At 35.6% G+C, this 14,833-nt stretch overlaps 1 protein-coding gene across 2 annotated transcripts; it reads left to right on the plus strand.

Annotated features, from left to right (window-relative positions):
* The first annotated feature begins 8,681 nt into the window (after window positions 1-8,681).
* On the plus strand, window positions 8,682-14,614 carry LOC147382814 (uncharacterized). 2 transcript variants are annotated; one of them, XM_086427457.1, is made up of 4 exons: window positions 8,682-8,814; window positions 9,107-9,191; window positions 9,509-11,132; window positions 14,035-14,614. In XM_086427457.1, exons 1-4 carry the CDS (start codon window positions 8,808-8,810, stop codon window positions 14,377-14,379), a joined length of 2,061 nt encoding a protein of 686 aa, XP_086283583.1. In that variant the 5' UTR covers window positions 8,682-8,807; the 3' UTR covers window positions 14,380-14,614. The 2 variants fall into 2 exon arrangements, with proteins under 2 accessions (XP_086283583.1, XP_086283581.1); XM_086427455.1 differs by lacking the exon at window positions 8,682-8,814 and adding an exon at window positions 8,835-8,945.
* The last annotated feature ends 219 nt before the right edge of the window (window positions 14,615-14,833 follow it).

Consider the following 14,833-nt stretch of genomic DNA (forward strand, 5'->3'; position numbering starts at 1 on the left):
TGATTTGATAACTTTCACGTGCGTTTTATTTATCTACAATCAGTAATAATATTTCATTAGCTCTATTGATTTGGATAAATAATTTAATTTTGTAATTATTTAAAGGAATTAACATTTATGCGATGGTAATCTTATTGTAATTACGGTCCCAAAATCGAATAATTGGGACCTTATCAATCCCTAATTATAGCTCCATGTCCCCCCGAACTACCTTGTAGGGAACCATCTGTGTTGAGCTTAAAAGAGTTGGAGGTTGACCTTGTCCACATGCATCTCACGGGAGGTCTAGGTACGAACGGGGGGTTTAAACCCCAAGCTTTAGAGAATTTTCTATTAGCGTCAGTATCTTCCACTTGATAATCTGAGAGTACAAACCTGGGTCTTATATTGTTAATAATGGAGAAATACACATCTTCCTTAGGCCTAGAGGTATTGTTAAAGATCCTTTCACACCGCTCACGCCAGACATAATAGATGAAGGCGATAAAAACAACTCTTCTAACATGATTGATCTACTTATTATTCTTCAAGGCTTTGGCTAGCCAAGGAATTTCAGTAGCCCAGGCCCCTATTGTTGTTGATAGCATCATCTTCCTTTTCAATTTTTTCCAGATAGTAACTCCATAGTGACATTTAACAAATAGGTGAGCCACATTTTCAAGATTAGCTTGGTAAAAGGCACAATTAGAGGCATTTAAGATTCTTTTTCTAACCATCCAATCTTGTGTTTTGAGGCTATTCGACAAAGCTAACCAAAAGATAAATTTTTGTCGAGGCACCATTTTAGCACCCTTGAGCAGGGAAGCCCACGAGACAATAGGCACATGTTGGATGCATTGGTAATATGCAGATTTAATAGAAAAAAAATGCCTGAAGGGCTTTCTTTCCAGACCACCTTATCATCCTTGTCTAGGTTGAATTCTTCAGAGTTCAAATTCTGCCAAAACCAGTTTAGAGAGTTGTTTGCCATTTACGGAATGTCCCATCTTCCAGTTCTGATGATGGCAGCAACTTTGGCTTGCGAATGAAGTCTTGAATCATACCTTAATTGTTGCGGAAATCTGCTCCTAAGGATGCCTTCTTAGTGCCATGGATCATTCCAAAAGAGTGTGTTGTTACCATCTCCAACAACATGAGTGATACAAGATTGAGCCATGCATCGAAGGCTCATAATTTTTTTCTATGACCAAGATGCATCAAGCGGGGTTTTCATTGTCCAAAATGCTTTGTTACGAATCAGATTAGAATACACCCATTTATCCCATAAGTTTTTAACCTTGGCAACAATCATCCAAGTGTATCTCATAATGGCCATTTGGTTCCACATATTGATATTTTTGACACCCAAGCCCCCTTCCTCTATTGGTCGACATTGCAATTACAAAAATTTGCATTTTACAGCATTTTACAAGTATCGAATAGTATATATTTGTGGAGAATGAAAATGGATATTATTATTAGTTCTAAAATACTAAATAATTATTTTTAAGTATTTTTAAATTAACTAATTTTTATTTGATTCATTCGAGTGAGCTTAAGAGTCATCGACTCATTAATCACGATGGAATTGACCAAGCATCCAGAGAACCTTCAGACCCAACATGTTAAGCATCCGTATCAAAGTCGGTCAAGTTAGTAAATGCGATTGGTCCCACCTAAGAGCCAACCAAAGGACACTTTGATAAGCAGGTGACAACTAACTTAGTTGGTAAAGTCTTTGGGTGATGTTATCAGAGACTTGGTTTCAAATCTTGCCAATATTGAGTTACTGAACTTGCTAAAAACATGCTTACCTATTAAAAAAAAAAAAAAAACACCTTGATAAGATAAAGATATAGACACATCTATTACATTCCAAAAAACTAATAACATCAAAGTCGAACCATTTGATATGGACTTCTGAGTTGTGTGTTGTAAAAAAAATTGATGTGGCAATAGAATTGAAAAACAAAAGTTGGTGCACCAATATAATATCTCAAGAACAAAATTATACCAAGATGATCAATTAATCTCATGTGCGGGGTCTACAGCATGTTATAACTGTCTAACCACCACCTTATGAGCCAGTACGTGCCTAATACAAAAACTAAAACAAAAATAATTCTTCATAAGTTCAAGTGTTGATTAAATTTTATATGCCAAACAACAATTAACATCAATACTTGCTCACGAAAATAAGAGAGTTACTATTGCCACACCATCTGTGTGAAATTCTTTAGTGATTTACATAGGCATTGGTGTGGCAATAGCAGCTCTAAAAATTTCATAAATTACTTGTATTTGGGAATAATCACAAAATTCTGCCATTATTTCTCCAAAAATTCATAAAATTCTCCCAATGAGGGACTAACCAATTAATTCAGTGAAGAGATGAATTAATCAGTGATTCATCGATTGATCGAGAAATACGATATAAAAAACAGCCCTTCAACCTAAAATTTTCTTCAAACATTTAAATCTAAAAAAAAGATAGGATTTTTTTTTAGGGGTTGACAAATATGGATTTTGATAAGAAATAAAGAAAAACATCATTTTATATTTTCTATTTTTTTTTACGAGGTTTTTACAAATTTATCTAAATTGAAACCCCCACCTAATAATTACTGAATTCGAACTTTGTTACTAGGGGTGGGGTGGGGTTGGGGGGTACGTATGGTTTTAAATCTTGGTTGGATGTCTCATCTAAGCTGAGTCATCTTGATTGACAACGACACAACATATTTTTGCCTTTAAAAATCCCCCCCAAAAAAAAAAAAAAATCTACAACAATATTTTTCATGGTTTCAACATTGAGTATTGATCACCATTTATATATTTATTAAAATAAATATTTTAATAGATTTTAGAAATATTTTAATAGATTTTAGAAGATTTGTAAATTACAAGCACCCTCAAAACCAACAATTATTTTCCTCAAAACCAACAATTATTTTCCTACCAAATCTCATGGATTTTTTTTCCTATTGTATTTAGTAAGAAAAAGCCTTCAATTGCAGTAACAATGAACTTGGTTCACAATGAAATGGGTCCTTCAATGTTTTTTTCTCCCTTAGTACCTACTTTATCATTCTCATAACCAATCCTTTTGGAGATAAAACTAATGCTTAGTTGTCACCATTGTTTCTATCTAGTAAAAAAAAACATGAAAATTTTCACTCCTTTAACATTAACCAATAAAGCTATAAAACAACAGTACCACGTGTACAATGGAAATGGATTTTTGCTTAAGAGCCCGATAAGCCTTCTTAAGTTAGTAAGGATTTCACCCTTACTTACTAATGCTGTGTTTGGATTGAGAGAAATGGAGAGAAGAGAAAATAAATAAGTTTCTTTCTATTAAAATATTTTATAATTTCATCTTCACCTGTAGATCTCTTTTAAAATATTTTAAAATTTCAAAGTTGTCCCATGTTCTCTCCTGTCAATCCAGACATGATGGAGAGAAATTAAGTTTCTCTTCTCTTCACTTCTCTCAATCCAAACATAGCCTAAGGGTCCTTGGGCTCACCTTGTGGCATCCAAAAATAGGATCAAATGCTTAAAGTTGTAGAGGATGAAATTTTATGAACTTTCAAATAATAATAATAATAATAATAATAATATAAAAAAATATTTTCCACCATAAAATATCAATTTTAAATTTAGGAGTTATGTGGAAGTTAGGTAGGCTTTCATTTTCAAACCTTGGATCAAGCTCAAAAGGAGTTGTTTTTTGATTTTTTTTTTATATCAATGTTTCGGGGTTGCAAAGAACAAAATTCTATGAACTTTAAAAATAAAAAATCTAAAAGAGTATTTTTCACCATAGAATTTTAATTTTAAATTTGCGAGTTATGTGGAAGTTTGGTAGTCTTTTATTTTCAAAACCTTGGATCAAACTTAAAAGAGATTGTTTTTTGATTTGGATTGCTAATGTGGTAATCCAGTTATGCAAAACAACCCTTAGTAAGGCTTAAACATGGGAATCTTGCTTATCTTGTCCCATATTTACAAAATCCTGAGCAAGATATCATGTTTGTCTAACGAGACAATGCGATAAATGAGTCACGTCTTATTTCCATCTCGCCCAGCAATGAGATCGAGATGACTCGCCTAAGTCATTTAGACATCGGACCAGTTTTAAAACCATGGTTGCATGTGCCCAAGGATTAATTGGGGTTTCTAAGAGGCCCATATACCTCTTTTTAACCAAAAAAAAAAAAAAAAAAAAATCCAAATTAAAAGAAAAAAAAATTGTATGATAAAATAATTGAAAAAATCAATAATGATCAATTGATCTCCTATGTGGGGTCTACAAATGATATACCCATAGTGGGCCAGTGTATTATAACTGCCCAACTACCACTTAATGAGTTAGGGTGTGCGTATTGCGCACCCATGTACCCCTAGTAGGAAGAGTGAATTATATAAAGTAAATATTAAAGAGAGTTCCCACTTCCACCTGTCACATGGTCCATTTCCCTTTCTAGACAAAAATTCTGATTCTATTTGTTTTCTAACTTACCCCCTTTTCAAATAGGATATTAATTTTGTCTCCCCACATTAAAATCGGAGATGCCTTTATTGATGGTTCGAAATTTACAAATTCTAATCGTAATTTTAAATATTTAAATGAAACACTGATTAATAAACTTGACTTTGGACAAAGTGGAATAAAAAAACATGATTTAAATATTTAGGATAAAAAGTTGTTTTCATGGCCTGCAACATGGATCATTCGATAACCAGATGACTCAAAGGTGTCAAGGTAATCTTAACTAAAATTTAAAAAAATAATAAATACTTTGTAAGATAATTTTGAAAATACGAAAGTGATGAGATTTTTTTTGTTTGTAAAACTTTGGACATTAGCATTTCTTTCATAGACTGTAAGTATGGGATTAGACTTTATTATTGTTGTCGTATTGAGAAATAGGAATCATTACTGTAGGTTTTTTTTTTTGACATCGTGGGTATCCTCACCCTTCGGGTGGGATGATCCCATGGTCACACGCACTGTTCCCTCGAAAAGTCCTATGTGCAACAGGTTGAGTCAAGGGTCAACCATACCTTGATGGGTGGCCCCGAGAAATTCATAGTTTCGTGGGTTTCAAACACTTTACTGACTCTTCCTAAGAAGCTCATCAAGGCTCGGCTTGCCACTAGGCCAACCGAAGGGGTTAATCATTATTGTAACTTGTAAGGACGATTTCTTTCTTAATTATTATGAAAGTTGTTAATCTAAAATTATATCCTAAATCTTGTTGAGTTGACTCAAAATCTCTTGAATTAGTTCAAATCGGTTGAATTTTGAGTTGAGGCCATACTTACTAAATTTCCCTTGAATCATTTCATTGAGTCAACTCATAATTTTATCAAGTTGGATTAATAGCTCAACTGTGTTATGTGTTACATTTAACATATCTAGACGTGTAAAATTAAAATAAGAGTCGTGCTGGAGTGACTTCAAGATTGTACCTCATATCAATGTCTTGACGTGAGAGTGTGTAGGAATTATGGATGCTTTTTTTGACTCATATCTCGATGAAAAACATCAATGATTCCTGCACACTCTCACGTCAGGATGTGCGATATGAGATACAATCTTTGAGGTCACTTCACCATTATTCTAAAATTTTCAAAATATTAAACATATGTGGGCATCTCACACTTACATCGAGTGTCCGAAATATCCAAGGGTATTAACCATAGTTTTTCAAAAGAGAGTCTCTATTGACAAAACCAACTTTTGCTAACAGCACACCAATTCATATTAAATCATGAAAGAATTGGCACACATCTTGGTGTGCTCTTTGAAAAAGTTGGTGTGGCAATAGAATCTTTATTTTCAAAATTATTAAAACACATATGAGATGCTAAATTAATGAGGGAGGTAATTCCAAAAACATGATTCATTTTCCAATAATAATTGGGAGATTTTGACAGGTACCGCTTAATAATAATTAGGTAATTAAGCTGATGGGATGCCCCTTGACCCATGTTTTGTCTCAGACATTGATAGAAAATGACTTAAGTGCCTTAACTTCAACCTCTAGTCTTTTTCTAGCTGTCCAAAAATATGTCCTCTCTATGACGTTAACTCTTCTTCAATAACTTACATAAAGCTCTTTATATTTTTATCCAAAACTCTAACCTTCTGCTTCTCTAAATATCCTTTTCTTATGTTTGAAGGTTAAAATTAGAGAAAATCTCAAAATTGAAGACAAGGATAAAAGATTTTACCGTAAAATTTTGTCATTTTAAAAATTAAAACTGTTTTTAATCTATCTAACATCCCTTCACTATGTTGTAGAAATAATTTTTTTCTATTTTGTTCTTGAGTTATAAAGGTCGAAGGAGATAAGATCTTTTTGTTTAATACGAGAATAAAATAATTTGGCTTCAACTGCATATAACATAGAAATGATTGTACCCCATGATTTGAAAAATCTCACTTACGCTATTAGTTTGATTATACTGTACTTCTTCTTTCCGTCGAGATAATGAGGGATAGACAGAGAAGTGCAACTAGTAGGAATTATAAAGAAATTAGAAAAATATATACTTTTTTTCCTTAGGGTTGGGTGTAAAATACGACTTGTCATCTCCAAATAGTTGCTCCCAAATTTTTACCTAAAGGGTTGAAGATGACAAGCTTTGTAGAGAAAATCAAGAGGTTCCCATGAAAACGTCTAATATGAGGGCATTTAAGTCTCTTCAATTAATCTTTAAGAGAAGAGATTAAATTACTTCTTAAATTACTTATCACACCCTAATTAAAGATTAAGACACACCATTCAACACTACAAAAGCTTGGTTCAAGTTATTACCGCACCCCTTATTGACCATTTTAACACTTTCTAACAATTTCAAAAGCTTGTTTAAAATTATGATTAAACTCATGTAAAACACTAAATCTAATACATAGACATCTAAACAAAGAGAGACAGTTTCTATTGGCAAACATAACTTTTACTTATTCTCAATTATTGATTTTATTTATTTATTTTTAATTGAAGTAAAATAAGTAAAAGTTGGGGTGCCAACAACATCTCTCTTATTTTAGTATCACAAGGATATCTAATATTGGACAAAATATAAAGAGGGGCATTTCTAAATCATATATGATAATTTGGAAAAATTACTTAAAAGGACCTTGGCAGAGGGATTTCTTTCTAATTAGTCTCTAAACTTTAGGACTTCTCTTAATAGTCCATTTAGTAAAATTTTTATTTCTAATCAGTCCTTAAATCCCACTCCACACATCTCTTACGATTGAAATGTCGAAATTGTCCTAATTATTTAAATTCATCATTTTCATCCTCAAAAATAGATTTTCGACATCCTAGTCGAGTTTCAGAGACTCCATTCCGATGAAAAAGATTTGAAAACGAAGAAGTCATTTTCAAACATCTTGAAGATACATGTAAAAAAGTTAGGTCCCCCTCCCTCAATTATTTTATTTTATTTTTTGATGAAAATTGATTAAGGATGGTTCTTTTGGTTAGAAAAACTCAAAAAATAAAAATAAGTAGGTTTTACCAATGTCTAGCCCACCACTTTTTATTTTTGGATTCAATATTTTATTGTCGAGTTTGACATTTTAAAAAAATTGTTGAACTCAACAATAATTAAAATTGGAGAGATCGACAATAACTAAAAATTGGTGAGCTCGACACTGTATAAAATTTTTTGAATCTTACTTTCATTCATCATTTTTTGTTATAAATTATTAAAAAAAAATACATTTAAATGTTCACAATTAGAAATATATCATTTACTTTCGTTATTCACAATAAAAAATCATAAAAAATAGTTGGACTCGTTGTTCATACGTAAGTATTTGAAGAAGATGAAAAAAAAAAAATAAAAAAAAAAAAATAATAGTTGAGTATTTCAAAAACATCATGAGCTGAAGCGAGGTTGAGGGTCCATTAAGAATTGAAAATTTCACTAAGGGTATGTTTGATTGCACATGGAAAATAGGATGGAAATCAATTTCCATGGAAAATGACATTTTTCAAGTGTTTGATTGCACATGGAAATGGAAATTCATTTTCCACCCCATTCAAAAAGTCCACTAAATCATGGATTTCACTTTCCCACCCATATGGGTGGGAAAATAAAATCCACTTATATTTTCCATCCTCAATTCTTCCCTACCACCACCACCACCACCACCACCACCACCATTACACAAACCTCGTCGTCATCGTCATCGTCATCGTCACCATCGCTGTCGTCGTCGGTTCCATCTCCGATCACCTTCTCTCTCTCTTCTTTTTTTTCTTCTTCTCCTTCTTCTTCTCCATCCCTTACCTCCTCCACCACCACCACCACCACCACGTTCTCTCTCCCCTTCTTCCTTACTTGCCTCCGTCGCCACCATCGTCGCCACCGTCGCCGTCGCAGTCGCCGTCGTCGTCATCGCCGCCGCCACCATCGCCGTCATCGTCGCCACAACCTTCATCACCACATCCTCCCCCCTCCCTCTTCCTCGTCATCTTCTTCCTCTCCCCCTCCTCTCATCTTCTCCTCTTCTTATTTTTTTCTCATATTTTTTCATGATTTTATCCAAGTGAAATCAAACAATGGAATTTGATTTTCCAACCCTACCTATTTTCTACAACTAATTTTCCATGGATTTCAAATTCCATGGAAAGTCACTTTCCATGCAATCAAACATACCCTAAATGGAATATCAAGCAACCACGCAAACTCAGGATTTAATTAGAAAAAAATCCCTCCACCAGGTCCTTTTAAGTAATTCTTCCTAATAATTTCCCCCCCTCTTGTTTCCCTTTTTCCAGTCAAGGTGAAAATGGTAGATGAGAGGTAACTATCTCTCTCCAAGTTGATGCATATCTTTCTTCCTTTGTTTAATGTTCTGTTATCCTTTTATTCTTCTTTCTTTAATACACGCTTGGGGGGTTCCATCTGGTTTTGCTTTGTGGTTTGGTCCTATGGTGGGGTTTTGTTTCTTTCTTCTATTCCTTTCTTGATTCTGCAACTTTTCATTTCTTTTTATTATTATTTTTTTCTCACACACATGCATGTTCTTGGGTTTTGTCTGTTCTGGATTGGATCACAAGGATCTCTTGTTTTTTCTTCCTTTTTTTATTCTCAGATGTGAAAGATACAGATGTGGGTTTCCTGATTTCTCAAAAGCTTGACCTTTTTTGTGTTGTTTCAACAACAACAACAAGAAGAAGGTAATATTCCAGGAACTCTCTAGTTTCTGTTTCGGGGTTCCTCATATTTCTGTGTTTTCTGGACAAATTGTGAATTGGGTCTAATTCTTCTGGGAACTATATGTTTCTGTTAATAATTCTGAGTATTGGTTTTGATTTTATCTGCCAAATTTCATTCTGGGTATGATCCTATTTGGGTTTGGGTGTTAATTTCTGACTTGGGTTTTGAGTTAATCCATTTCTTACGTTGATTTGGAAAGAAAATTCTGTTTTTAATTCTTTGGTTGGGTTCTTCTTGGATTATTGTGAATTGGGTACAATTATATCGATCTTTTCAGATCGATTTCAATCTCCTCAGACATGGTGGGCATCGATGTTTCAAAATACACCAATAGCCCCGTCCACATGGCTGTAGTAACAAAGGATTACGCCGGTCTCAGGCAGATATTGGCTAGTCTCCCGAAACTCCGTGGTCCAGCTGAGATTCGCACCGAGGCTGTTTCGATTGCCGAGGAACAAAAGGCGGAGGCCATTTCTGCTATAATTGACCGTAGGGACGTCCCTAATAGGGAGACTCCTCTGCACTTAGCTGTCAAATTAGGCGACGAGACCTCCACCGAGATGTTAATGGCCTCAGGGTCGGACTGGAGCTTACAGAATGAACAAGGATGGAGTGCTCTCCAAGAAGCAATTTGTAGCAGAGAAGAACGCATTGCCATGATAATCGTTCGGCATTATCAGCCGTTGGCTTGGGCTAAATGGTGTCGTAGGTTGCCTCGCTTGGTTGGGACTATTAGGAGAATGAGAGATTTCTACATGGAGATCACATTTCACTTTGAGAGTTCGGTGATCCCTTTTATATCCCGGATTGCACCTTCGGATACGTACAAGATTTGGAAGAGGGGGTCAAATTTGAGGGCAGATATGACTTTGGCTGGTTTTGACAGTTTGAGGATTCAGCGTTCGGATCAAACTATTCTGTTTTTAGGAGACGGGTCTGAAGATGGGAGGGTCCCTCCGGGTTCACTCTGCATGATCTCACACAAGGATAAAGAAGTGATGAATGCTTTGGATGGTGCTGGGTCACCAGCCACCGAGGCGGAGATTCAACAAGAAGTCGCCGCAATGTCGCAAACTAGTATTTTTAGGCCTGGGGTTGATGTGACGCAAGCAGTGCTCTTGCCGCAGTTAACGTGGAGAAGGCAAGAGAAGACAGAGATGGTCGGTGCATGGAAGGCCAAGGTGTATGATATGCACAATGTGGTTGTGAGCGTGAAATCTAGGCGGGTTCCGGGAGCTATGACAGATGACGAGTTGTTCTCGTCTTGTAATGAGAACGACACTGAGAGTGAGGAGTACGATGACTGGTTGACGGAGGATGAAAAGAGGCAGTTGGAGGTTGCCCTTAAAATGGATTCTTCGGATTTGACAGCCGAGGATGGTGTTTCTGATGGGATTATTGCCCATCGGCATAGTTGTTATGAGCAAAGAGAAGTCCCTATCTTAGACATTGAGGCTAAGCAGGAGAAGAAAGGATGGTTTGGTGGCTGGAGAAAGAGGGATTCGAAACCTGAAGGGCAAAAGAAGATGGCTCCGCCAAGAAGTTCACTCTGTCTGGATGATAAGGTAAGTGATCTCCTCGGGGATTCTCCATCGAGGTTTCAAAGTAAACCGGGAAGGCATTCTGTTGAGGTTCCTATAAGGGAGATTCCTATAAGAAGTAGGAATGCGAGAAAGTCTTCTACTTCAAGTTCTGAGAACGGACATCGACGTAAGGAAGTTAACCATGAGAGCGAGTATAAGAAAGGTTTGAGACCTATTCTTTGGCTTTCTCCTAACTTCCCACTTCAAACTGAAGAACTTCTGCCTCTGCTTGACATTCTCGCTAATAAAGTCAAGGCAATCCGTCGGCTAAGAGAACTACTTACAACAAAGCTTCCCCCGGGAACTTTTCCTGTCAAGGTGTGTTTGAAATAACAAGAAGTTCTTAAGAGTAACTTTTTTTAATGCTTCCAATTGTTTTGATTTCTGCTGGTTGCATGATTTATATTCATTTTGTTATATGGATTTAAAAATAATTCCGACAGAATCTATTAACAAATTACTTGTTCTAAACTAAAGCTTTGTTCTTTCAAATGATGAACATTGGTGACTGTCTTCACTTACTTCCTTGATGACCCACTAATCACCCTGTTTACCTACCGGGAAAAAAAAAACATTATTTAGGATATTTTTTACTCTAACCACTAAAATGTTTTCGCTTAGATAAAGACTAATGAGGTGTTGGTGGTTTTGTAGTTTTCAATTATTAACTAGTTCTCAAGTTTTTCTTATTTCATTATGGGCCAACTTTTAGGTCTTTCAAAGCTTTTGTTCTACTTCTTTTTGCATATCATGTCTCTCTTAGAATGGATAGTTTGGATTCTCATTATTGAGGAGTTCTATAGTATGTGCATCATGTTAGTTGGAAATTAGTCATGTAAACAAAAAAAGAGGTTCGCCTATGGAAAAAAAAGAGAGCTTGTTAACAAGCAAAACTGTTTTACCTTATATGCAATGTTACCTAGACACGTGGCTCAGCTGCCAAGTGTCAAGGTGTCAGCAAGTGTGTCACACCAACTTTTGAAAATTTGAATACGTCCACAAGAAAACAATTGGATGAATACCATCCAATGCTATTTTAGAGACCGTGATTACATGAGCACCTATTACTCTTTTAAAAATAATGAAAACATAATCCTAGAAGCGAAAGTGATAAGATATGCAAATTTAATATGTTAGATATGAAGCATGTAGTAACGAAACAAAACCACAAGAAAATCTTTGAGAGCTGATTGGAAAACTTGACTGATGAAAAAATAAAGGTTGAAACTAGTATGTCAGCAACTAACTTAAACTAATACAAATAGTTTTGAAGGACCCAAGCATTTGTATTTATCAGTTGTGATACTTGACATGAAACTCTACACAGTTTTTCTTAAAAGATAATTCATTTTACTTTGTCGAAATGAGACACAATGAGATCATATTATATGATGTTTTATCTTACGTGCTTTAAGTGTTGTGCCCTGTCAAGGAGTGTCCAAGTGCCAACAATTGTCGGCATAGAAAAAGTTCAAAAACTAGAAGTGCCAAGGTAGTTTTGCTTATATGTTATTATATTATCCTATAAAAAGGAGAGCTTATCCATACAGCAAGGAGAGTAGTACTTCATCCATAAAGAATTGCTTTGGGCACAAAACTTCTGTTGTTCTTGCATGTAGCCAGTTTGCAACCCAAAAGCTGATTCTTTCCATGTCGACAATTTTTTTTATCCTCAGTTGACAATGTGTTTGAGCTCTGAGGTGTTACTGACTGACCCAGATTGTGTAGGCTTGGTCCTATCCTCTTAGCCTTTTAAGGATGTGAAGATGATTTGGAGACTTGGTTAAAATCTCCCCATCACCTTTTACAGATAAAAGGAGGCTTAATGTGGATGGGGAGATTGTAATTAAGAGTTGAGGTCAAGCGCTTAGAGGTACCATACATAGACCATGTTTTTCCTTTTTTCCTTTATTTGAACCATCCTCTAGCCGATTCCCTAATATGCTTCAGAAAATTTTCCAATATTTGTTGCACATTCTTTTGCTTTTCACCCAACAAATCTTCTTAGCAAATCACCCTCAAGTATGGAGTAGATAGGCATCATAGTAACTACAAGGGAGTGCTGGAGGTTGACACGAATAAGAAGTGGTCTTGGTTCATTACTCTTGGAGTTTTGAGTGAGAAAGAATCTGTCTCCTTTCCTCATGAACTCATCCAATGCACAGGGATGAAATATATGGATGAAGATTTTCTTTTACGGATTGGGATCAGCTTGCCAAAGATAGGAGGTAGGCTAAATGAATCCTGTTCCTCCATTCCACTCTGTCCAGCCAAGTCTTATGTTATTGAATTTGGGACGTCAATGGGTGCCCATTTAACTGGAACCAAAGCAAAACCGGAACCAATTAGAGGGTTTTGGTCTCTTTTTATTGGAGCTGATTAGAGTCAGGTCTCTTGGAACAAAACCTATTGCGAACCAAAACAATAGGAACCAAAAAACCCAAGAACTGATCAGTTTAAAGAGAAACTTTTTGACAGTTCCGGTTCTAGTTCAATTGATTTGAGAATCATAACCGAAACCGAGGGTACCGGAAGACAAATTAATGGTTCTGGTTCTGTTTCCTATAAGAACTGGCCCATTTCTCCCCTAGTTCATATCTGCTTTCACTATGTCGATCCGCATTCTTTTTGGTTTTCTTCCTCGTTCTTTTAGGATCTTTAACTTGAATTTTTCTTCTAATTGATGCCTCTAAGATTTGCATTCTTAGGTTAAAATTCCGTACCATCTCGGAATGTCTGACTGATAAGTCTCTGTTTAGGAATGTCGACTATTATATTTAGAGAGATGCTATTGGCACCCTAACTTTTACTTGTTACACCCCAATCAAAATTAAAATAAACATAAAAAATCAATGGTTGTGAAACTCTCTTCCCTCTTCTTTTTTTCGATTTCTATTTGTTAGATTTAGGATTTTATATGAACCTTATCCTAATTATAACCAACCGCTGAAATTGTTTGAATGTGTAATAATGTTTTGTAATGTTGAGGTAATAATGTGACCAAACCGCTGTAATGTTCGAATGGTGTGTTTTAATCTTTAATTAGGGTCTGATAAATAATTTAAGAAATTGGGGTGTAATGGGTAAAAAGTTGAAATGCTAATAACAGCTCTCTATATTTAAGTTGTTCTTCGCAGCTGCTGTTAGTTTTTTGGGACTTGAAATCCTGATTGCTCTTTCGCATATATTTACTGACAAAACCATCCTTATTTACTTTCAGGTTGCTATTCCAGTGGTTCCTACAATCAGGGTGTTAGTTACTTTTACAAAATTTGAAGAGTTGCAACCATTGGAAGAGTTCAGCACACCTCCTTCAAGCCCTCGAGGCCGAGAGAGCCCGGCAACGGTGCAATCTTCGAGTTCTTCATGGCTACAATGGATTAAAGCCCCTTATCACCGTCCGAGCTCTTCTACATCTTCTGGGCCCACCAGTCAGGTTGAAGATATTCAAGACCCATTTGCAATACCAACAGATTATACTTGGATTACAGCCGAAGCAAAGAAAAAGAAAATGCAGGAAAAGAAGAGGAGCAAATCAAAGAAGGTAAAATCTCAAAATCAATGAAGATTGTCATGTGGAGTCCATTTGTAAAGAGGATTTAGCCTACTAAGCTCTTGGCTGCTTCTCTTGACATTGAAGCTATGATATCGTGTAGGAAAACAGTTGGGGACTGCTCTCGGCATAGAAGCAAGCAAATTGAACTGTTGTAATTCTTGAACAATGTTTGTAACTAACATGATCACATGTTTGGTTTCTTTGGTACATTTTAGAGTATTTTCTACACCAATTGTAGTACTTCCATTGATGTTTGTCATATTTTGTTGGAGCATTCTTGGGGTGCATCATGAATCAGCAACAGAAATCTTGTTCAAGATTCAACTTTGTCTAGAGCTTTATCGCCTAGACTGATCCAATGCAATTTTTTTTTCCCTTCTCATTGTCTCAAAGAACAGCATCGATCAACTCATTGTGCTCGTTGGTAAGTATAACCTGATAAACGAAGTAAATTATGACAAGG

This window comes from Akebia trifoliata, chromosome 16 (genome assembly GCF_017979445.1).
Source record: "Akebia trifoliata isolate Shusen 1 chromosome 16, ASM1797944v1, whole genome shotgun sequence".
NCBI classification, from domain to species: Eukaryota; Viridiplantae; Streptophyta; class Magnoliopsida; order Ranunculales; family Lardizabalaceae; genus Akebia; species Akebia trifoliata.

What these genes read in the sequence shown, in the direction of transcription:
- LOC147382814 (XM_086427455.1), top strand. Translation starts at nt 8,837, where the DNA reads ATGCATATCTTTCTTCCTTTGTTTAATGTTCTGTTATCCTTTTATTCT. An exon ending in CTTTGTGGTTTGGTCCTATG is followed by an intron (nt 8,946 to 9,106) that starts GTGGGGTTTTGT and finishes TTTTATTCTCAG; the next exon opens with ATGTGAAAGATACAGATGTG. An exon ending in ACAACAACAACAAGAAGAAG is followed by an intron (nt 9,192 to 9,508) that starts GTAATATTCCAG and finishes CGATCTTTTCAG; the next exon opens with ATCGATTTCAATCTCCTCAG.